This window comes from Culex pipiens, chromosome 1, assembly GCF_016801865.2.
Source record: "Culex pipiens pallens isolate TS chromosome 1, TS_CPP_V2, whole genome shotgun sequence".
Classification (NCBI taxonomy): Eukaryota; Metazoa; Arthropoda; class Insecta; order Diptera; family Culicidae; genus Culex; species Culex pipiens.
Window position 1 is genome coordinate 4,287,680 of NC_068937.1, and position 22,810 is coordinate 4,310,489.

General features: G+C 35.9%; 2 protein-coding genes across 2 annotated transcripts in view; both read right to left on the bottom strand.

Annotated features, from left to right (window-relative positions):
- Nucleotides 1-22,810, bottom strand: part of LOC128093133 (uncharacterized) — a 356,259-nt gene that overhangs the window by 24,719 nt on the left and 308,730 nt on the right. The gene's annotated exons all lie outside the window — the stretch shown is intronic.
- Nucleotides 6,804-20,302, bottom strand: LOC120432262 (signal transducer and transcription activator-like). The gene is made up of 6 exons (XM_039597443.2): nucleotides 20,115-20,302; nucleotides 18,822-19,585; nucleotides 13,187-13,310; nucleotides 13,016-13,133; nucleotides 12,165-12,953; nucleotides 6,804-7,622 (listed from the first exon to the last, which is right to left on the bottom strand). The coding sequence occupies exons 1-6, from the start codon at nucleotides 20,216-20,218 to the stop codon at nucleotides 6,924-6,926; spliced, it is 2,598 nt and encodes an 865-aa protein (XP_039453377.1). The 5' UTR covers nucleotides 20,219-20,302; the 3' UTR covers nucleotides 6,804-6,923.

Here is a 22,810-nt window from a genome sequence, read left to right on the forward strand (position 1 = left end):
GAGAAATCAATAATTTAAAATTTCTTCAAAAAATCAGAAAATTAGAAATTTATAAATTCAGAAACTAGACAAACTAAAATTATAAAACTATGAATTATGTAATAATGAAATAAGGAAATTAGGATGTTAGGAACTTAGGAAATTTGGTAATCAGGAAATTAGGAAATTAAGAAAATTGGAAGCTAGGAAATTGCGAAATTTGGTAATTAGGAAATTAGGAAATTGTAAAATTATGTAATAATGAAATAAAGAAATTTGGAAATTTGGATGTTAGGAAATTGAGAAATTTAGGAAATTAGAAAATTAAGAAATTGAGCTAATATCTCAAGGAAATCAGAAAATTATGAAATAAGGAAGTTAGGAAATTTGGTAATTAGGAATTTTGATAATTAGGAAATTAAGAAATTAGGAATTTTAATAATTAGGAAATTAAGAAATTAGGAAATTAGGAAATAAGGATGTAAGGAAATTGGGAAATTTGATTATTAGGAAATTAGGAAGTAAGGAAATAAGGAAATTGAGAAATTAGGAAATTTGGATGTTAGGATATTTGGATGTAAGGAAATTGAGAAATTTAGGAAATTAGAAATTTAGGATATTAGGAAATAAGGAAATCAGAAAATTAGGAAATTCGGAAGTTAGGAAATTTGGTAACAAGGAAATTTGGTTATTAGGAAATAAGGAAATTAGGAAATAAAGAAATTAGGGTATAAGGAAATTTAGATGCTAGGAAATTAAGAAATTTGGCAATCAGGAAATTATGAAATTAAAAAATTAAGAAATTAGGAAATTAGGATGTAAGGAAATTTGGAAATTAGGAAATTATAAAATAAGGCTGGTACAAATGTTTAAAAGTATTTCTTAAATTCATAAATTCTTAAATTCTTAAATTCTTAAATACTTGAATTCTTAAATTTTAAATTTCTAAATTTTATTATTTTTGGTTATTTTTAAATTCTTAAATTTTGAAATTTCTGAACTCCACATTTTTTATTCAGGAAATTTGAGTTTTTTGGATTTTTTTTTTTAGAATTTTTTGTTAGAATTTTAGATTTTTGGGTTTTTCTTAAATATGTGTTTTCGATTTTCTATATTTCAGATATTTTCAAGTTTTGAAATTTTGACTTGTAATTTCAGAAATTTTTCAGGTTTCGAATGTTTAATATTTTGAGCTATTGAATTTATAAAATGTTTAATCTCAATTTTAATATATTTTTTTTCAATCCTGCTTTTTTTTTATTTCCAAAATAAAGATTTTAAAAATGGTTGGAATTTCCTTCATATTTTTTTTGTTATTTGAAAGTTCTGAAATATTTGTTTTTCCATATTTTCAAATTTTTATTTTTGAATCATTTGTATTGTCGAATATCAGATTATTATTGAATTTTTCAGTAAGAAAATAGATATTTGTATGATTATTGTTATGTTTATTTTCACTCCGGTTTATTTCATTTCGGGCAGTGAACTCACAATCCAAAGGTTGCTGGTTGGTACTAGCAATAGTTGGCGACACGTGGGCCAACAGCAATAAAGACAACTTCTATTTTTTACTCCGTTTCGATAAAAAAACTAAAGATTCTGCATTTTGAGATTCACCTGGATTTTCTATTATTCTAACGAATATAAAATTATTAAAACGTTTGTAACTTTCAGTCGCATTCAAAAAGTAAAGTTCAAATTCTTTGATTTTTTCATCAAAACATATTACAAACAAGCACCGCGCGAAGAAACGTCAAACGCCACTTTTCGTGACCTTTTCCTTGACCGTTTCTTGGGCGTTTTTTAAATATGGAGTTTTGCGTTCCTTCCGATCTGCATATCAGTCTTTATGGATCAAGTCAAGGATACCTTAAATGTTAGGTAACGCATGACAGCTGTCAAACGCTGAGTTGAAATCTCTTGCAGTAGGCCGAGGGGGTAGTCACTTCAAATTATTTTCATCAATTTAATTATTTTATTTTTTTGTCAATAAATCAACAATTCCCTCAAAACGCCTCTGAAATCAAAACTTTCGAAGGGTTTGATCCAAGCTTGGTTGTGATCGTGAGAATTTCTTATCACAAACCGATAACGCAACCGGCATTAGAAATCAAACTTTTCTTATCTCTGCCAAACTGACACCAACACCGAAACGCTGATTTTAAGGTTAGGTTTGAAGGGAATTTCAACTTTCAAGCTGCGAGCCGCGGAGACAATCAGCTGGCAATCTGGGTCCACCCTCGGACCGATGATAAGAGCAACTTTGTCACGTAGCGTGTTTGGTTTGGTGCCGTGTGCAATGATACAAACTCTTCGCGCTAAGATTTTGAGGGCCGTGTGCAAAGCTTTGTACCGACTCTGGTGGTGGTCAGTCGAGCGACCGGACTCACTTGGAACCGGACTGTTGTTAAGTGTGCACACACTCTCTCCGATAATGGCTTTTTTTACAATGATATTTGGTTTTTCAGTGCTTTGTTTCAATTGTGATAGGGACAGACTGATGGCTTATCACTGAGTTTACAATTGCTGGGAATCATTAGGGGGACGACATTGAAGGGATTACCCAAGATAAATAATGGTTGACCAAGTGGTCGACCAGGTGTGGACAAATGGTTATTTTTGAATAGCAAAGGGCCTGGAATGATTTTTCACTTTTTAATGTTCGAGTTGTATAACACAGTTATATTGTTGAGTATTGCTGGTATTTCAGTTTTATTTTGTTTAAATTTTGATCTAATTTAGGGTGTCAAACTAAAAAGTGACAACAATTGGTGCCACCCCATTGGGTTTTAGTGTACTTAAGTTTATTCGATATCCGTTTTAGTAAGCATGAATTGAAATTTAATCTTTAAATTTTAAATTTTATTTAAGCGCTACTTGAAAAACTTGCGTCGATATTTTTTTAGTTTTATTTCTAGAGTAAATTTTCAAAACAGCCTATGTTTTATGAGTTACCTATGAAGATATGACCATTTGAAAATTTCATTGAGATTTACTTTCGCATCTTTTTTCTAGTTTTTGCTCTTAATAGATTTTGCTGTTTTCTTATGTTTTACTCTGTTTATTTATCTATTATTTAAATTGTGACACATAAAAAGTAAAGCAGAAAATTAACATAAATTTAATTATTTTGTAAAGTGTTACACTGATCTATTTTTTGCAGGCATCCAAACTGACTTTTGTTAAATTTTCAACATAAACCAGGTTTGAAACAAATCATACTTTGCCATAATTTCGTATCCGGCCTGTGGATATTGTATTGAACACTAGGGTGTCCATATAATAACCCCCTGCTCCATTGATACTCGAGCCTAAAGTTGGTAGAAAAAATGTTTTTCATACAAAAATGACATTTTGAAATCGCTAATAACTTTTCGGGGTCAAGTTTTACAGCTTTGGTATGTTCTACAAAGTTGTAGGGCATTAAATTTCCAATGAGAATCTCACTTTTGGGAATATTTGGATTGAAGTAGGTCACCGTGTAGACCAAACCGTAAGAAAATTTGGTTTTTCATACATTTTTCCAATTTTTTCCATACAAATTTCACCTTCGAGTATCAATGGGTAAATGTAATGAGTAAATACGCATCTTTTTTATATTTGCATAAATGGTTAAATCTTTAGTATTTTCTTTTCAAGTATTTCAGTGTTTTTGAATACCCCTGACTAAAGGCGGACTCAAATTTAAAGAAAAGCAGAAAAAAGAAAACTTTTTTTTTATTGGACCCTTAAAAACATTCAGATGTGAATGTTGACTGATTTTGCTTTAATAAATTGCGTAAATTCACATCTTTTCTTGTGTGATTTACATATTCCAGAATCGGATGTAAAATTATGTAAAAAAAGAGATATTATTCAACTGTTGAAATAAACACTTTTTTAACTGTGTATTAGGACGACAATAAAAAATTAACATCAGGGATACAATGATCCGACATACTTAACACCTCCTTAAGGTGGAGTTTTAAAATGTTTGCTTTTCTCCATACATTTTTGCGAATTTTCCCATACAAACTTCAACGACAAAAAGCGACCCTCTAACCTTAACCGATTTGGCTCAAAATCGAGCCAGGGGGTATCTCTCAAGATTTTCCAAAATTTTAAATTTTTCTTGTCACCCTACTGTGTTTTTAAGCTCACAATTGAATAGTTTGAAAATTCATCCTAAGGACATTAGGTCATTCCACCTAGCATCAATATATTAATCGTACACATAAAAGGGCAAAATTAAAATCAACATTTCTGACTTAAAATGCATTCTCCTACTTTGAAAATCATATTTAGCATGTTTGGGCTCGATTTTCTTTAAATCCGATGTTAAAAACCGCAAAAGGTGTTTTTTCGCATTTTTTTTTTTGTTGATGCTTAAATATTTTTGAAAATTATTGATTGCAAAACAACTGGGCTGATGTAAAATTTATTATAAAACAATTTTTGTCATTCAAATGTTAACCATCTAATGGCCTATTTTTCGAAAATTATAGTTGCTTTTTTTTTTCTTTTTTTATATATTTGTTGTTCCATTTTAAGCACTTTTATTTTCATTTATCTTGTTTGGTTTTTGTTTGTTTTTGATAGTATATTGCTTCCTATCATTATCTTTTGCCGTTTTTGTTTTTTCTTGCTCTAATCGCCACTTTATAAATTTATTGCTTGTTTTTCACATTTTCTACCATATAATTGTACCATTATCATTTAACCCTCTACAATCTAACCCCGCCTTTAGACGGGCTTCGATCTGAAAAATCGCTAAAAATCAATTTTCAACCAATTTTAAATCTTTAAAAAGCATTGAAAAGAAGAACTCTTTGAATTTTAGAAAATTTTAGGGTTGGAAGTTTTACTTGTTTTATGTGACTTTGCCAATGTTTTAAAAAATGTCATTTTTTTTAGGGGTCAACTTTGGCTGTGTTTTTAACTAACATTTCCTATATTTTAAGTAAAAATTCGTAAGCAGTAATTTTTGTAGTGTCCCAGACTATGCCTCTACGGTTTTTTTTCACAATTTAAATGATAATGGTATCATTCTATAGCGGACAATGTGAAAAACATGCAAAAATTGAAAAAGTGTCTGTAAAACCATGAAAAAATTAAATAGGCAAAATGTAGAATAGGCCAAATACTACCGAAAACAAACATAAACTAAACAAGATAAATGCAAATTAAAATACTAAAAATAAAACAAGAAAACATAAAACAAGAGAAGTAAAGTTTTTCGTAGAACAAAAGTTGCTCAAAATTAACCTCCTGAACACGGGAAAAATAACAATTTTCGAAAAAAAAAATTTGGGCAGTAGAGGGTAAAATTTTGAAAAAAAGCGTAGAGGCATAGTCTCGGATATTAAAAAAAAATACTGCATACTTATTTTCATATAAAGTATAGTAAAAAAACACAACCAAAGATGACCTCAGAAAAAAAAAAACATTTTAAAAAGCATTGGCAAAGTCACATAAAACAAGTCAAGCTGCCAACCGTGAAATTTTCTTGAAATTTTTAGAGTTCTTCTTTACAATGCTTTTAAGAGATCGAAAATTGTTTGAAAAATTTAATTTTAGCGATTTTTTAGATCGAAACCCGTTGGGTTGGATTGTGTAGGTTTAATACCAATAACAACAAAAAAAATCTTCAATTTTTGAACATACCAACTGTTAAAGTTGATTAAAAAAATTAAAATATGTTTTTTCGAATGAACGAAATTTAAAAAAATGAATGAAGAAAATTTGCTGGTATTTTCGAATAAATAATAATTTCATTGGTTTTTTTACTTTTTTTTTTAAATATTTAATTTTTCGAAATGTTGGCAACACTGCCAAATGAATTTTTACCATCATGTGCTATCCAGGTTTTTAAGCGAAGATGGCGTTCGAATGTTGAACGTCCGAAATGTCAAAATCGCGCAGTAGTACCAACATAAAAAAAAACAATGTGGCTGTCATGCCATGGCACACTTTTTTCGTAATGTTGGTACTACTGCGTGATTTTGACATTTCGGGCGTTCACCATTCGAACGCCATTTTCGCTTAAAAAGCTGGATAGCTCAAAAGATGCAATATTTTGTCATCTAAACAACTGAGGTGTTATTTTGCACAATTCAATATTTTGTGTGTTGAGTCGAATTAATAAATGGGAATTATTTTAAAAGTGTAACTATTTTTTTTTTTCTAAGGAATCACAAAAACCGTTCTCAAGAAAAATAATTTGAATATTTGTTTGATAGCTGCCAAAATTGTATGGAGACTTGTATGGAAGAATTAATGATGCAAAATGTCTTCTTTGGCCATATAAAAGGTACACACATAGATTCTTCACAAAACAAACTAAGTAAACCTACAAAAAAAAAAATCTCAGAAGAAAAACATAAAACGGGACACGTAAAAATTTTCGTAGAACAAAAGTTGCTCTAAATGTCCTATGTCCTATATATCCTATCATACATGAGAAAAATAAGAATTTAAAGTTAAAAAATTGATGTTCAATGTGATTTTACATCAATTTATGTGAGGATAGGAGACATTTCCCAAAATTTTTTGGATTTTTTTTTTGAACTAAAAATAAATTGTCCGTAGCTCCCTAAAATCATGAAATATCTTGATGAAACCTTCAGAAATTCTAATTTGAGGTCATTTGAGGTTTTTTAATTTATAAATTTGATTTTACTGAAAATATCAACACTACTACGCCATCTATATTTGAAGAGTGACATTTCTAACGCAAAAAGAAGCCACCTAGCTCTGAAACGCAAAATTATGAGTTAAGCATGTTGCATACATTTGGGAGATTTAGATTAAGTTCTTTTCGTTTAAAGCGAAGTAAGTAAACTAACTTCCGTCAGCGATCCACATTTATTAGAAAAAATAAAATCATTAAATACAATATTTTGTAAACCCCAGAAGAAACACCAAACTAGTCTATTTCTTAAAACGAACCCAAAATTTCCCCAATCTCAACCCGACGCAACTTCCACCTCCTTGCCCGGATTGCTCCGCTCATCCTCCTCGGACGTCGGCCCGACCGTTTGCTTCGCCGACGAAACTCCACTCGAAGACCCGGCCGAATCGCTTCCGTCGTCCTCATCGCTGTCTCCATCATCGGAACTGGACCCCAAATCGTCCGCCCCCAGCCAGAGCGCCCCCTTGGCCTTCTTCTTCTTGCCCTTGGCGTCCCTCCCGTCGTCCTTGGCCTTCCGCTTGGAACCACCCTCCCCGGCGGCTGCCACTTCCGCCGCCCTCCTCAATCCCTCCTGCACCGCTTCGTCCACGTTCTGGGTGAGGTCAGTCCGGGCCTGGTTGTACCGTGCGTCGTGAAATTCGTGCTTCGGTTTGGCCAGCAGTTTGTCCACCTTTTTCTGCAGCTTCGCGGCCTCGTCCTCCGTGTCCGCCTCCTTCTGCTTGTCCAGGTACGCCTTGAGACGCTTTTCCTCGTTGATGTCGCGGAGACGGCGTCCGCTCAGGTCGCGACAGGCCTCCCGGTTGGTGGTCTTCTCGATTTGGGCACCGATGGCGCGCAGCATGGAGCCAAAGCCGCCCTTCCCTGCGGGAAGGCGCTCCTGCAGCCGGATGGGGACATCCGGAAGGGGTGACGGCGTCACATCGGTGAGCCGTTTGCCGTTTTGAGTTAGGTAGTACTCGGAGCGGGGAAGGCCCTAAAAAGAACCGATGTAATTACGTATTCAACGCCATTCCGGTTGTGTCTACGACATAACAACTTTGACTCATTTTTTTGAGCTAATCGCAACTTACGGTTTTCGTCTCGATTGAGGCGTGGAGGCTGTCCCAGCCTTGATTCCTTACTTCCAACAGGAATGTATGATTGTTGTAGATTAAGTGAACCATTTCAACTCGATTTTCAACAGATTCTAAGCTAAATTTAAGCAATTATTTAAGGAAAACTGAATTTTAACTGCCTTCTAGTGTCGTAAAATGATTTGTTTTGTAAACAAATCAAGTTTCACCTTGACTGAGAAAAAATGTTAAGAAATGTCAAACTGAGAAGGAGATGTGAGCAGTTTCGACCAAGGTTCGTCAAGTCACAACTAGGTGGCAACACTGTTGAAAGTGAAAATAGGAGAGCGCGGGTAATTAAAGAACAGTTCTCAAAGATTAATAAAATAAACGATGAATTTTTTTGATTCGAACATGAAAATCTATCAAATTTTAAATATTTTCTTGATGATTACACTTGAATTCAGAAAATTTAAAGTTTAATACTTAAAAATTCTAAAAAAAAGCAAATTATATCAGGAAACAATTAGACTACTTGCAACGCGAAGTTTTATAATTGTTTCAAATTGCGAGCAGTTTTAAATTTTTAGAACTGGCGGAAATTAAACTAGAACACGATGCTCGCAACGCGCTGATCTAAATGTTGTTTCAAAAAAAAAAAATGCTTTTAATTGTGTGCGTATGATTATCAACACAGCATCATCGTTTGTGTGTAAGAAAACGTGGATATCTCTATATATCTGATCTTGTTTTGAAACTAAGTTCTATTCCAGTTCCAAATCGTCTCACGTTTGAAACAAACTCGTCGAGCAGTTTTATTTCGGTTTTAAAATACTGCTCGAAAAATAAAACTGCAACTCCACGTTGCGGGTGGTCGTTTCAGTTCTATTTGAAAAATGAAACAACTAGAACAAAGTAGAGCCGCGTTGCAAGTAGTCTTATAGATTGTTCCAAAAATATCCAGAATACAAAAGTAGAAAATATAAAAAAATAAAAATAAATCTGAAAGAATTAAATCTGACAAATTTAAATAAGTTACGGATTAAAAAATTGGAAACAAAATGTGAGGTTGAACAAAATATTTTTTATTTAAAATTTTAAAATTTTAAAAATCTCAGATTCTTAAATTCAAAAATTGTTACATTCTTAAATTCTAAATATATAAAATTCTAAAATTCAAAAATTGTTACATTCTTAAATTCTAAATACCTAAAATTCTAAAAGTCTAATTCTAAACTTCTAAAATTCAAATATTCTGAAATTTTAAAATTCAAAAATTTTAAAATTCTAAAATTCTAAAATTCTGAAATTCTAAAATCATCAAATCCATAAATCCTAAAATTCTAAGACTCTAAAATTCTAAAATTCTAAAATTTTAAAATTTTAAAATTCTAAAATTCTAAAATTCTAAAATTCTAAAATTCTAAAATTCTAAAATTCTGAAATTCTAAAATTCTAAATTCTTAAATTCTAAAATTCAAAAATTCTAAAATTCAAAAATTCAAAAATTCTAAAATTCTAAAATTCTAAAATTTTAAAATTCTAAAATTCTAAAATTCTAAAATTCTAAAATTCTAAAATTCTAAAATTCTAAAATTCTAAAATTCTAAAATTCTAAAATTCTAAAATTCTAAAATTCTAAAATTCTAAAATTCTAAAATTCTAAAATTCTAAAATTCTAAAATTCTAAAATTCTAAAATTCTAAAATTCTAAAATTCTAAAATTCTGAAATTCTAAAATTCTAAAATTCTAAAATTCTAAAATTCTAAAATTCTAAAATTCTAAAATTCTAAAATTCTAAAATTCTAAAATTCTAAAATTCTAAAATTCTAAAATTCTAAAATTTCTTAATTCTACAATTAATTATTTTTTTAAATTCTACAATTTCAAAATTATTTTTTTTAATTCTGCAATTCAAAAATTTTAAAGTTCTTAAATTAATTAATTGCAATATTCTAAAATTATAAAATTTTAATGTTCTAAACAAGGTTCTAAAACTATTTTTTTTTTGAATACCACAATTCTAAAATGTTGAAATTCTATATTCTTAAATTCTAATTTTAAAATTCTAAACTTCTGAGATTCTAAAGATCTACAATCCCAAATATAAAAATTTAAAATTCTTAAATTCTAATTTTAAAATTCAATAATTCTCAATTCAATTCAATTCGGTTTTATTTGTGAATAATCAAGTTACAATGAGTTCATTTAGGTGCACAACAGAGTTTTGGTGTTCCTTTCAGCTGTGTTTAAATCGTTATTCAATCGAAAAATTATTACTTATAACTATGGAATAGACAAGAGTAAGAAAAAGTTTTCAAAAAACTTACAGAAAGTGCAATGGGAAAAGGATAGATAAAGAAAAAGCTTAAAACTAGATCACAGTCAAAAATAATCAATTATAGATGTGCTTAATCATCAGTTCCCCCAGGGCCAAGAATTGCTCCGCCTTGTTACGGCAGCTCCGGAACCGCGTCATCATCTCCCCCGCGAGAGCAAAGAACTCCGGCAGGGTAAAGAGATCTTCTCCGGTGACTTCTTGCTGGGCCGCATTGCCGCTACCGGCAGCGACCACGCTGGCGAACGATCGACTCCATCCAGGAGGGAACGCTGAGTTGTTCGCTGGAACCGTACGCTGTCCAGCTGCAGGAACGGCTGCGTTCGTACTTCGTTGAGGAGGGTGGGACGCTGCTGCTTTCTTCTTCCTCTTTTCCTGCGCCTCGAGGTAGGCCTTGCGCGCGACGCATCCGCGGTAATTACCGGTATGGTTACCGTCACAGTTCGCGCACTTTACGCGCGGCTTGGTTTGTTCTGCGTTTTCTCCTAAGTCCGCCTTTCGTGGCAGTGCGCACGCCTCCGAGAGGTGTGACTCACCGCACTTCACACAGCGGGGCCGGAGGTTGCAGTTCCGCGAGCCGTGGCCGAATTTCTGGCAACGGTGACATTGCGCTACGTCCGTCGGGTTCTTGGTGTAAAACCGCCAGTTTACCCAAAAACCGTCCAACGTCTTAATCCGCCGCAGGTCTTGGATCTTGACGGTGCCGCGGTCGAAGTACAACAGGTACAGGGTATGCGTACCCGTGACTGTTGTCTTTCGCGAGAGCACTTTTATCTCCCGTGGCTTTATTCCCGCGTTCGAGAGGTGTCGCTTCAGGTCGGCGATCGGACGGTCTTGGTAACCCTGCAAGACCACCTTAACAGGGGGCTTCTCTGGGTCGTATGTGTAGAAGTTGAAGTTGCTACGCTTCAGTTCTTCAAGCACCAGGTCGAAATCTTTTCTGTTCAGTGTGATCACTTGCACTGCCGACTTACCGATTTTCAGACAATATCCGAGGCCTTCCAGCAACTCGTCAACATCGTCCGCCAACGTGTCCAAAACAAAAATTGGAGGTGGTCTTCGTTCCGTTGGAGAATTGTTCTTTTTTGACGTCAGCACTTTTTTCCGTGCACGATCATCATCGTCGTCGTCGTCGTCGGTAGTGCTGCTACCGTCGGTGTTGTTGTTGTTGTTTTCTTCGTCGTCGCTCAGCATCTGGAACTCGTTCCTGATGGGGATGTTGGCGGATGTTGATGTGCCGCTGGTCGTGGCACCGGAAGTACCGGAACGGGTTCGCACTGGTGATCTCGGAACATATCCGGGATGTAGTAACTTTTTGTCGATTCCTTCTGCGCTCACTCTCCCCTGCGCGATGGCGGTCGACACGGCGTTGGTTTGTTTACCTTTTTGCACACGGCCGGTAGACGAACTTCGCGGGTTTTTCGAGGCCGCACTCGAACTGCCACGGCCACGGCCGGCCCTTGGCATGCTGGTGGAGCAAACTCGCGGCTAATCACGGTAAACTACGGCGAAAAAAATCGAAAAAACGATGGAGCACTGAGCACTTGACTGCTGCTTGCTCTCGTGCGTACACGGAGGTCAATTCAATAATTCTACAATTCCAAAATTTTAAAATTCCATAAATTATTTCTTTTTTAAATTTTGCAATTTCAAAATTATTATTTTTTAAATTCTAAAATTTAATAGATCCGATATTCTAAAATTTTTACAATTCTTAAAGTCAAATGTTGTAAAACTCATTTTTTTAATACTAAAATTCTTAAATGTTAAAATTCTTGAATTCTGAAATTCAAAAATTTTAAAATTCAATAAATTGCTGAATATTTTATTATTTTTTTCAAATTATAAAATATCCTCAATTCGTTAAGTAATTCTATCATAATTGACTGCTGTCAAAATTGGAAGATGAAATACGTTATTCATCATTTACCAACCGCCGAAAAAGGAGAACGACTCAATGGGTAGATTTTTACAGGAATCTTGTTTTTCCGTGCATGCATCTGTCAAATTGTACACGTTCAGTATCGTTTACTTTGTATCGTAAATTTCTATCCTTTTACACACTAACTAAAACTCCATCAAATCGTTTTGGTCCAAATCAACGGACTGAAAATCATCAAAAGCCTTGCCCAGAATCGCATTCGACAAATTGACCAGCTGATTGTTAGTCAATCCATCAGCCTGAGGGGCCACAATCGGAGCCGCAGGCTCGGCCGGAACGTAACCCGCAACGGGCAGCACCTTCGGTTGAAAATGCCTTCCGAACGCTTCCTCTTTCGGAACTCCCGGATAGACAAACTTCAGCTGTGGCAGATCACGAATGGCGTTTATCGCGTTGGCCGCATCCTTTCCGATAAACGGATTGATGTGCTGAATACGACGGGACGGTTCGTTCGTAACGTACGCGATCGTGATTCCACCCTGCTGACTGTCGGAGAACCTCAGCAGGAACGTCCCCGGCGAATGCTGGCGCAGATTCTGCTCGGCCCGAGCCTTATCGACGAATCCAACCATGTGCCCATCGTTCCAGATATCTTTGAGGGAATCCCGGGTGACCTTAACCGCCGCGTAGAACCACTCCCAGAAGGTGAAAGGCCGCGCCGGGATCAAATCCCGGCAGAATTGGGCGCGGGTCACGAGCTCCGCGTCCGGAACCGGAAAGGGGAGGTTTCTTCGCGTGGCTTTTACGCCGAGGAAGTGCAAATTTTCCGCGGACAGCGGACGGTCTAGCAGCATCGAGCGGAACTTCCGGTTGAGCATCTCGGCGAGAACGTTCCAGCCCATGCGCTCCGATATCTCGAACGGAATCCGGCTGGGATCAGCGAACGCGTTGTCCCAGACTATAGTGGCCTTTGCGGCAGTTTCCTGGTTCCCGTGTACGATCACCACCACCGGTTGGGAAATGGTCCAAACCTTGAATGTCAAAAAGTGGGTAAAAATTACGCATCGCTTGTGACTACATACTCAAAATTTACCGAGAATATCAAATCTCCAACGGCAAACGCAAGATCAAACAGAAAGGCAAACTTTTCGTCCGTAACGGAGTCCGCTCCGCGCCGTTCCTGACGCTGAATCTTCTTGACCTGCAAGTTTCTGAAACATAATCAGGGTCAACAGTTTTTCTGGAGTCACTTTTAACCACCTACCGGAAGGTTGCCTTCAAATGTTTCGAATCTTTGTCCAGCTCCAGTGCGCCGTCGTCGAACGTTAGCACTCCACTGTTCTCCATCGTAACGATGTTGGATTGTTGGATGTTGCGGGCTTGGGATTCTAGAATATTGAATGTTTTAAAAATGTAATACACTCAAACCCCGATGGTTTGACACCAACTGTTGTCAAACGAACGGGGTCACGTTTTAGTTTGACACCCCTTTTTCCCGGAGTTCACACACACACTACTAAACGTTTGTTTTGATAGTGTGGGTGAGCGCCGTGTAAAAAGTGACAGTTCGTCACTTTTTAGTTTGACTTTGACCAACCAACGGGGGTTGAGTGTACCCATTTGATTGAATTTGATGGAATTTTTACTACTGAGCAACTCTCTACGAAATCGGTCTTATTTTTTTAATTTTTGTGTTTTCTAATCCGGCTGAAACTGTTTTGGTGCCTTCGGTATGCCCAAAGAAGCAATTTTGCATCATTAGTTTGTCCATATAATTTTCCATACAAATTTGGCAGCTGCCCATACAAAAGTGATACATGAAAATTAAAAAAATCTGCACTGAAAAAATGATACACAAAACTTGAATTGCAAAAAAGCACTATTTTTTTTCTTATCTGTTTTAGAGGACATCAAATGCCAACTTTTCAGAAATTTACAGAACGGGCAAAAAATCTTCGACCGAGTTATGAATTTTTCAGTCAAAACTGATTTTTTTTTTTTTTTCAAAAAATCGAACCTATATGGTCACAAAAATTTGTCAACTTCATTTTTCGATGTAAAATCGAATTTGCAAAATTACTTTAATGAAATTTAGATTAAGTGCACCGTTTTCAAGTTATAGCCATTTTTTTGGTAACATTTTTGAAAATAGTCGCAGTTATCTATTTTTTTTAAATAAGTGCCCATTTTGCCCCACTTTTGAAAAAAATATTTATGAAAAGCTGAGAAAATTCAATATATTTTGTTGTTTGAACTTTGTTGATACGACCCTTAGTTGCTGAGATATTGCCATGCAAAGATTAAAAAAAAAAACAGGAAAATTGATGTTTTCTAAGTCTTACCCAAACAGCCCACCATTTTCTAATGTCGATATCTCAATGTTTAAATATGAAACATTCGTGAAATTTTCCGATCTTTTCGAAACCAATATTTTTATTTTTTTTTAAATCAAGATCAACATTTAGAAAAAGCCAAATATTCAATATTACGTCCTTTTAAAATCTTAGTCTTGGTTTTAAAAATTTGAAAATATTTTTTTTCGAAAAGATCGAACAATTTAACGAATGTTTCATATTTTAACATTGAAAATCGGTCCATTAGTTGCTGAGATATCGACGTTACAAAATAGTGGGTTGTTTGGGTGAGACTTAGAAAACAACAATTTTCCTTTCTCAGCTTTTCCAAAATATTTAAAATTTTAAAACTTTTCCAAAACTAATAAAAAAAACTGAGACTTTTTTCAAAAAAGTTACCTAAAAATGGCAATAACATGAAAACGGTGCACTTTATCAAATTTTAACTAAAGTACTTTTTGATTGCAAATTCAATTTTACATCGACAATTGAAGTTGACAAATTATTTCAATTTTCTGAAAAAATCAGTTTTGATTAAAAAATTCATAACTCGGTCAAAGATTTCTACCCGTTCTGGAAATTTCTGAAAAGTTGGCTTTTGAAGTCTCCTAAAACATATCAGTAAAAAATAAAAATAGTGTTTTTTTTGCAAATCTAGTTTTAGTGACAAAAAGTAAAATTGAAAATCACCAAATTTTTTATACCGTGCATCATTTTGCCTTTCTTACTAAAGAAAGGTATAGGGTTTGCTTTTGGCTCCGACTCCAAATCAAGCTTCGTTCTCAAATCATTTCTCTCGAAATATAAATTCGAAAAATCTGCAAAAAATCATGGACGATCGATTTTCGACGCCCGATCGTTTGACAATGACAGAATTTGTCTATCTTCAATATTTTGGCGCTTAATTTACTGTAGAGCACGCGTGACGTCCGTGCACACAAAAAAATATTATGGTAATGACAAAAGTAACTTACTTTTGAATTAATAAGTGGTTAAAATTTGCTACATTAAAAGTTTTTTTTCTTGTTTTGAAAATGAAAACTTTTACTGCTACAGTTTTTGAAAATCTCATTGCTAACTCATTTAAAAGTTTTAACTTTTAATTCGACTGTATAATTTCTTTCATTTTGTCGTTCTCGTGAAACCGTGTACGTCTAAGTCCAAAATGTAAACAAACGTTTAGGTGATTCCGGTGGTTAGTGAGTGGTGGTCCACGACGTCAATCAAAACAGAACGCGTCCGCAGCCAGGACTTGTACGCGGATACCTTCGAAGGAGGATGGTGCGGAACAAGGTTAGGGGATTATGGGAAAGTTGGTTTTCAAAAGGATGAGGCCAGCTTCCTGCCGGATCTGCAGCTGTTTCATGACCGAAATGGGTAAGAAGGGTGCTTGGGTGTTTGGTGGCGTTTGTGTTTGATTTTGTTTGTTTTTGTAGGACGCCGTTTATGCGGATGTGATTTGCACCGGTTGTATTCGATAAAGTTAATTTGAACGGTGAAGTTGTATTCGATAAAGTTAATTTTAACGGTGAGGAGAAGGATCCGACGGAAGAGGGAAACGACGAGAAGCGATCGGAGGTGGTCAGCGCGGATGTTGCACTCGGTGCCGGCGGTTTACGACCATCAGCAGCATTATGTGCCGGAAGTGATGACGGGACAATGTGGGATGTCCTGAGGGTCCGAAGTCCATTTCTCGGTGCGGGACTTGTTTGACGAGTATTACATAAACATCCGGAAGAACAGTTTGCACCAGTTCTGGAAGAACCGTCTGTACGAAAGCCGCAGGTCCTGAAGCTGTCGTACTCGGATTACTTCCAGAGGTTGGAGCGATATCCGACGAACCTGATCAAGAACATCTACCTAGAATACCGAAGAAGTCACCGGTGAGTATTGAGAATGTGTTCAGTGTCTAGCCAATTTCATTTACTTTCAAACTTTTTCAGCAACTCCCGCCCGCAAACTCTAAACTCGCGACGGCGCAGCTTCGGCCGGATGAACTGGCAACATCTGTGCCATTCTCGAAGGAGGACGATGCGATCGGGAACTATCGGTTCACGCGCTTCACTTCCCAGTCGGAAAACGTCGACTTACCATCCCGAATTAACACCCAATGGCCAACTCCTCCAAGCCTGTCCTGATGATGGCCGGCAACGAGACTACCCTGTTCTCTACATCGCTGTCGCGCTCCAAAATGTAAGCCGCGATGTTAAGCAGCATAAGCAGCGAGATAAGCAGCAGTTTTAATATTAAAATATAAATAAAAATAGAAATAAAATCCATCACATTTTTCGAAAATGATCTCTGTAATGTTAAATGTTATTTATTGTTGCCATAAAAAGTTTCTTCTTATAATAAAAGTAAAAAACTTTTACCGATACAACGATTTTGTTCCAGAAGTGCATGGTAGTATCAAAAACTTTCCAACTTTTAAATTAAAAAGTTTGAACTTTCTACGAATATTCACCAACGCGAACTTTTAATCCAACGAACGATCTTTTTAAATTTAGAGTATTTTTTCTTTGTGTGTGTGTGGTAAAAAAGTGCTCAATTTTGTGGTAGGGGGTTTCTCAGAGCCCACATTATGGATTTAAGCTCTCTTGGGCGCATTTGAAAGGGGATGTGCTGAACCTGAACCAGTTCCATACCAAATTTGAATTTATCCATTTTTTATGGGGACTCGGAGTATGTTTTCACCTAATCAGGCGGTTTTCAAATAAAAATTCGGTCGAAAATTGAAATATTATTATCGTTTATTTTTCCAAAATGTTGCATTTTTCGAGCCCTACGTCCTCCCAAATTTTCTTCCATGTCGGTAATGTGGTTCTTGATTTACACCTTGTGGACTAATTTACTGTGAGGCAAAAAATCCCTAAAAAAGGTAAAAGCCAATGTTTTACCAAATGCCAAAACTATTCCTTTGGCCTTTTATCTAATTTTTTTTCTCCATATCATAATCTAGACCATAATCGAGGTTCTGAAACAAATTCGACCTCATTCGGATTTACCGTTCAGATTTTAGAAAATTTCCATTTTTGCCTTTCTTACTAAAGAAAGGTATAGGGTTTGCTTTTGGCTCCGACTCCAAATCAAGCTTCGTTCTCAAATCATTTCTCTCGAAATATAAATTAGAAAAATCGGCAAAAAATCATGGACGGTTGATTTTCGTCGCCTCGTCGACAAGTTGTCAAGTTGAGCTTCACATGCAGACGCGAGCAACGCTGGCGCGTATAGAGTTTTGATACTAGATTACCCCCTTTTAGTGCAAGTTGCCCTATCGATTGCTCGTTCATCACACATCGCCTATCATGATTATCTATGCTAAGCTTCAGTGAACGCAAACACGACGCAAGCAGCTATTCGTTCTGAAGCCCCATGCTCATTCTGTTGCCTTTCTTTTTTTCTTGCTCATTCTCTGATCGAACTCTGAGCGAACGAATATCTGGTGAGCGTACAATCTTCCCATGCGCCAGTGACAACGCACATCGCGGGTTTTGTTTTCTAGCTTCGGTACGAGTCTTTTTGTGTGTTAGTATTTTGGTTCATCGTACCAGCGCACCAAGACACGTATGAGCCAAGGTGGTTCACTCGGTACGTCTCAGTCGCAGTATGCTTCCCAAACCCAAAAACGCCTAAATGCATACTACATAATTTTCTGGCTTGCTTTAAAAGCTCACAATTTTGCCTAACGCCTAAATGTCAGTTTAGTGAATTCCAGTAGGCGTTTCAAAGCTTTCAAGAACTTTTAAGCGAATTTACCGTTACAACGTTTACAACACGGCAAATTCTCGGGTGTGGAAACACTTTTGCCAGTCATTTTGTAACCACTTTAACGCTCTGGAGCAAGAGCCCAGCTTACACCCGGCCGTGGCAAATGGGGCAAAAAATGGGGCTTTTTAGTTAGATGAAAAAATCAGGTTGAGTTTTGAATTGATTAATGAATGAATCATTCTTTATTTTGCTATTTATTTGAAAAAAAAATCAACTGCAGTTATCTTCCTTTTGTAAGAAAGACTCTATCTCACCCCAGGTGGGATTAAATCGGGTTTTTTTTTCCAGTGTAGTCCTTATCCATACCTACAACTTTGCCGAAGACACCAAATCGATCAAAAAATTCCTTCAAAAGATACCGATTTTTGAATTTTCATGTATCATTTTTGTATGGACTGCTGCTAAATTTGTATGGAAAATTATATGGACAAAAAAGTTTCAGCCGGATAAAAAAAATACAAAAACATGTAATGACCAAAATCTCACAGAATTGCTCTACTTCGCTCAATTCTAAGTAAGCTCGAGTTTTAATGAATTCTGAGTGATTTTGGATGAGGGTGTAGGTTATGACCGTGACTCAAAACAAAGTTGTTCCTCCATAAGTGTGTACAGTTGACAGCTAGTGAAACAGGGTTGTGAGTGTTTTGTTTGGAATGGATGGAAGATGATCGAGTGATCGAGTTGTGCTGAAACCGGTTGACGGAGTCCTGATGAAGAATATGGACATGAGGTCAGAAAGAGGATGGATGATTGCCGCGTCCGGAACCCCGAACCTACCTGAAACGATGCATGTTTGAAGCTTCATCCCCACCATCCTAGCGTGCAGCTGGCCACCAAGCAGATGTCTCACCCCGACCGTGTATTTCGTGTTGGTCTTGATAACCCGCGGTGGTTGGCACTCGACGACGAAACACTTGGTGGCCAACAGCGCCAGCAGATCCCGGGTCCGATCGAACAGCCCGGCCAACTCAACCGGCACACCCAGCACCGGAAGCGCTACGATTTGGTCGCGAACGGCCCAAACCACGCTGGCCAGAACTTCGCACGCGCGCTGAATCGTGTCCAGCGTGGCCGCTAAACCCGTTTGATCCAAACCGTGCCGATCCTGGCCGATTCTCCACTGCCGCAAGTACGTTCCGATGATCTGGCTTGCGAGGTCGGTCGCTTGTTCTACGACGATCCAGAGGTCCCTCGTCAGTTGGGTGACCGCGGGCTGCCTCTGCAAGGGGGTCGTCATCTGCGCGATGGATCCGATTTGGGCTTCACATTGGCGTAGCATTTGCTGTAACGCGTTGGCTTGCTGGTCGATCGCTGGAGGTGGCGATTCTGGAGGTTGACCGAACTCGATCAGGGTCATGTACAGCTGCAGTGGGTTCAGTTGGCGGAGGATTGCTACTGCGGTGGACAGCTCCACCTGGAGGATGTCTCCAGGTGGTAATTTTAAGGCAATTCTATCCAGTTCGGTGAGTAGATCGTTGAACAAGCTGATCGCCGTCTGCTCGAGGATTGGTTCTGGAAGTTGCTGGTTGAAGGGGGCGTTCCTTTAAAAAACATGACATTTAAAATCGCTTAAAAAATAGGAAACTGTAAAGATTTTTGAAATAATAAATGTTTTAATTTTGTAACGATTTCAAACATTTTAATTTTAATCGAGAATGATGCTGTGATGACAAGAGTTTGTTTACTAGACGCTGATAACAGTCAGCTGTGATGGTGAGGCAGCTTGAGCGGGTGACTTCAACGCCTGCTACAATTTGCTGAATGATGATAACGCGTTTTGCTCGTTTTGCTGAACACATTTCTGGAGTTTCATTTGAAAACGACCTAAAAACATAGGGATTAAAATTTTCTTAGGAAATAAGTTTGACACCTAACCGCAATTAGCACTGGTGGCGCCATCGTGATGCCATGACATTTTGACATTTCCACCTACACGCTAATTTTGGTTCAAGGAAGTGATCGAGTCAGAGCCGTTACATCTGGAAACCAGTTACGGACAGCGAACTAATGCTTGTCGGCGAAGGTTAGCAACTCTTTTTATTTTCAAATTTATTACCCTGCTGTACTTACCGCAGTTGCGCCAGGATGTACTGCGCCACGGTGGGTTGCACCGACGCCGGGAAGGTGACCCCGTACAGGTTGCCGATCGTGGCCAGCACCGGCTGGAGCGTCATTCTTTTTTTTTTTGTCAATCGTCAATACACCAATTTCATTTATTAGTCACTGGGGAAAACAAAACTTGACTTGTATGAAACACGTCCGCGCCGGTTCACCCCTCAGAGCAAAGTGAGAGACGCGGAAAATGTTTACGATGAACAAGCCCGAGAGTCGAGCAGGCTTCGAGCGGTGAGAGTGTATCATAGACAAACAAGCAGCAAAAAAATCCATTGTTAAAATCTTTTTTAAGTTAATTTTAAAATTCTAAAATTCTTAATTCTTAACCCTCTAGTGCCCAATTTTTTTTTTCGAAAATTTTTATTTTTCCCTTGTTCAGGAGGTCATTTTGAGCAACTTTTGTTCTACGAAAAACTTTACTTTTCTTTGGCCTATTCTACCACCTCCTATCATTACATTTTGCCTATCTAATTTTTTTCATGTTTTAATAGCCACTTTTTCAATTTTTTGCTTGTTTTTCACATTTTCTGCTATAAAATGGCACCATTATCATTTAAATTGTAAATAAATGCGTAGAGGCATAATCTGGGATACTAGAAAAATTACTGCATTCTTATTTTTACTTAAATGTTAGTAAAAAACACAGCCAAAGTTGACCCCTAAAAAAATTACATTTTTAAAAACATTGGCAAAGTCACATAAAACAAGTAAAACTTGCAACCCATAAATTTTCTAAAATTTTAAGAGTTTTTCTTTCCAATGCTTTTTAAAGATCAAAAATTGGTTGAAAAATGGATTTTTGGCGATTTTTTAAATCGAAGCCCTTCGAAAGGCGGGGTTGGGTTGTAGAGGGTTAATTATAAAATTCTCAAATTCTGAAAATTTTATATTCAAACAGTAAAAAATAAAAATTAATCAACAAATTCATCGTAAAAATTATAAAATTTTAGAATTCTAAAACTCTAAATTTCTACAATTATAAAATTTTAAAATTATAAGATTTTAAAATCCAAAATATTCTAAGATTCTAAGAATCTAAAATTCTGAAATTCTTAATTATTAATTCTAAGCTACTAAAAATCTTAAATTGTGAAATTCTAAAGTTCTAAAAAAATAATTTAAATACAAAAATTCAAAAGTTCCGAGTTTAAAAATTCTACAATTCTGAAATTTGAAAATTCAAAAAATTAAAAACTTTAAAAATCAAAATTCAAAACTATTGATTCAAAAATTCTAAATTCCTAATTCTAAAATTCAAAATGCTACATTCAAAAATTCTGAATTCAAAAATTGAGCAATTCTCTGAAATTTCGGTCATTCGATTTTTTTTGTATTTTTTAATCCGGCTGAAACTTTCTTGGTGTCTTCGGTATGCCCAAAGAAGCCATTTTGCATCACTGTTCGTTCATATAATTTTCCATACAAATTTGGCAGCTGTCCATACAAAAATGTTACGTGAAAATTCAAAAATCTGTATCTTTTGAAGGAATTTTTTGATCGATTTGGTGTCTTCGGCGAAGTTGTAAGTATGGATATGGACTACACTGAAAAAAATGTATACACGGTAAAAAAAATTGTGATTTTTAATTTCACTTTTTGTCACTAAACTTGATTTGCAAAAAAACACTATTGTTTTAGGAGACATCAAATGCCAACTTTCCAGAAATTTCCAGAACGGGAAAAAATCTTTGACAGAATAATGAATATAAAAAAAATTCAACTTCATTTTTCGATGTAATTTGTTTAAATCATGACTAACATTTTAAAAGGGCCAAACATTCAATATTACGCCCTTTTGAAATGTTAGTTTTGATTTAAAAAAATATTAAAATATTGTTTTCGAAAAGATCGGAAAATTTCACGAATGTTTCATATTTTAACATTTTAAATCGAACCATTAGTTGCTAAGATATCGACCTTAGAAAATTGTGGGTTGTTTGGGTGAGACTTAGAAAAAATTAAAAATCCTCTTTTTAAACCTTTGCATAGCAATATCTCAGCAACTAAGGGTCGTATCAACAAAGTTCAAAAAAGCAAAATATTGAGAATTTTCTCAGCTTTTCAAAAATATTTTTTTCAAAGGTGTGCACATGTGCAGTAATTTTACAAATTGAAAAACTGCGACTTTTTTCAAAAAAGTCACCTAAAAATTGTTATAACTTGAAAATGGTGCGCTTTATCAAATTTTCACTAAAGTAATTTTTGATCAGGGTTGCCAGGTTGCCAGATAAATCTGGGAATGCCAGATTTTGACAGATTTGTTAAATTTCTGCCATTTTTGAACAACTTTTTGATAAAAATGAACGATTTTAATCAAAAATCTAAAAAAGTTGGAAACCCTGTTTTGATTGCAAATTCGATTTTGTATTGAGGTTTTGCAGCGCGACTGTGTTTCAAATGTAGGTGGCGCCAAAGTGAGGTTACTTGCCTAAAATCGTATTCCTTTCTGCTGGATTGAAGAACAAAATCGCTTATTTCTCATGGTTCCCTGCATCAATCTTAATGAAACTGGTTACAAAAGACGAGAAAAATTTTTTGCTTTAAAATAATGAACATCATTTTTTGGGCGCGCAAAAATTTGTGACCTTTTTCTTTAAAAACCATGTGTTGGAACACGAAAAAATTAGTTTCTCCGTATATATCAATGAAAT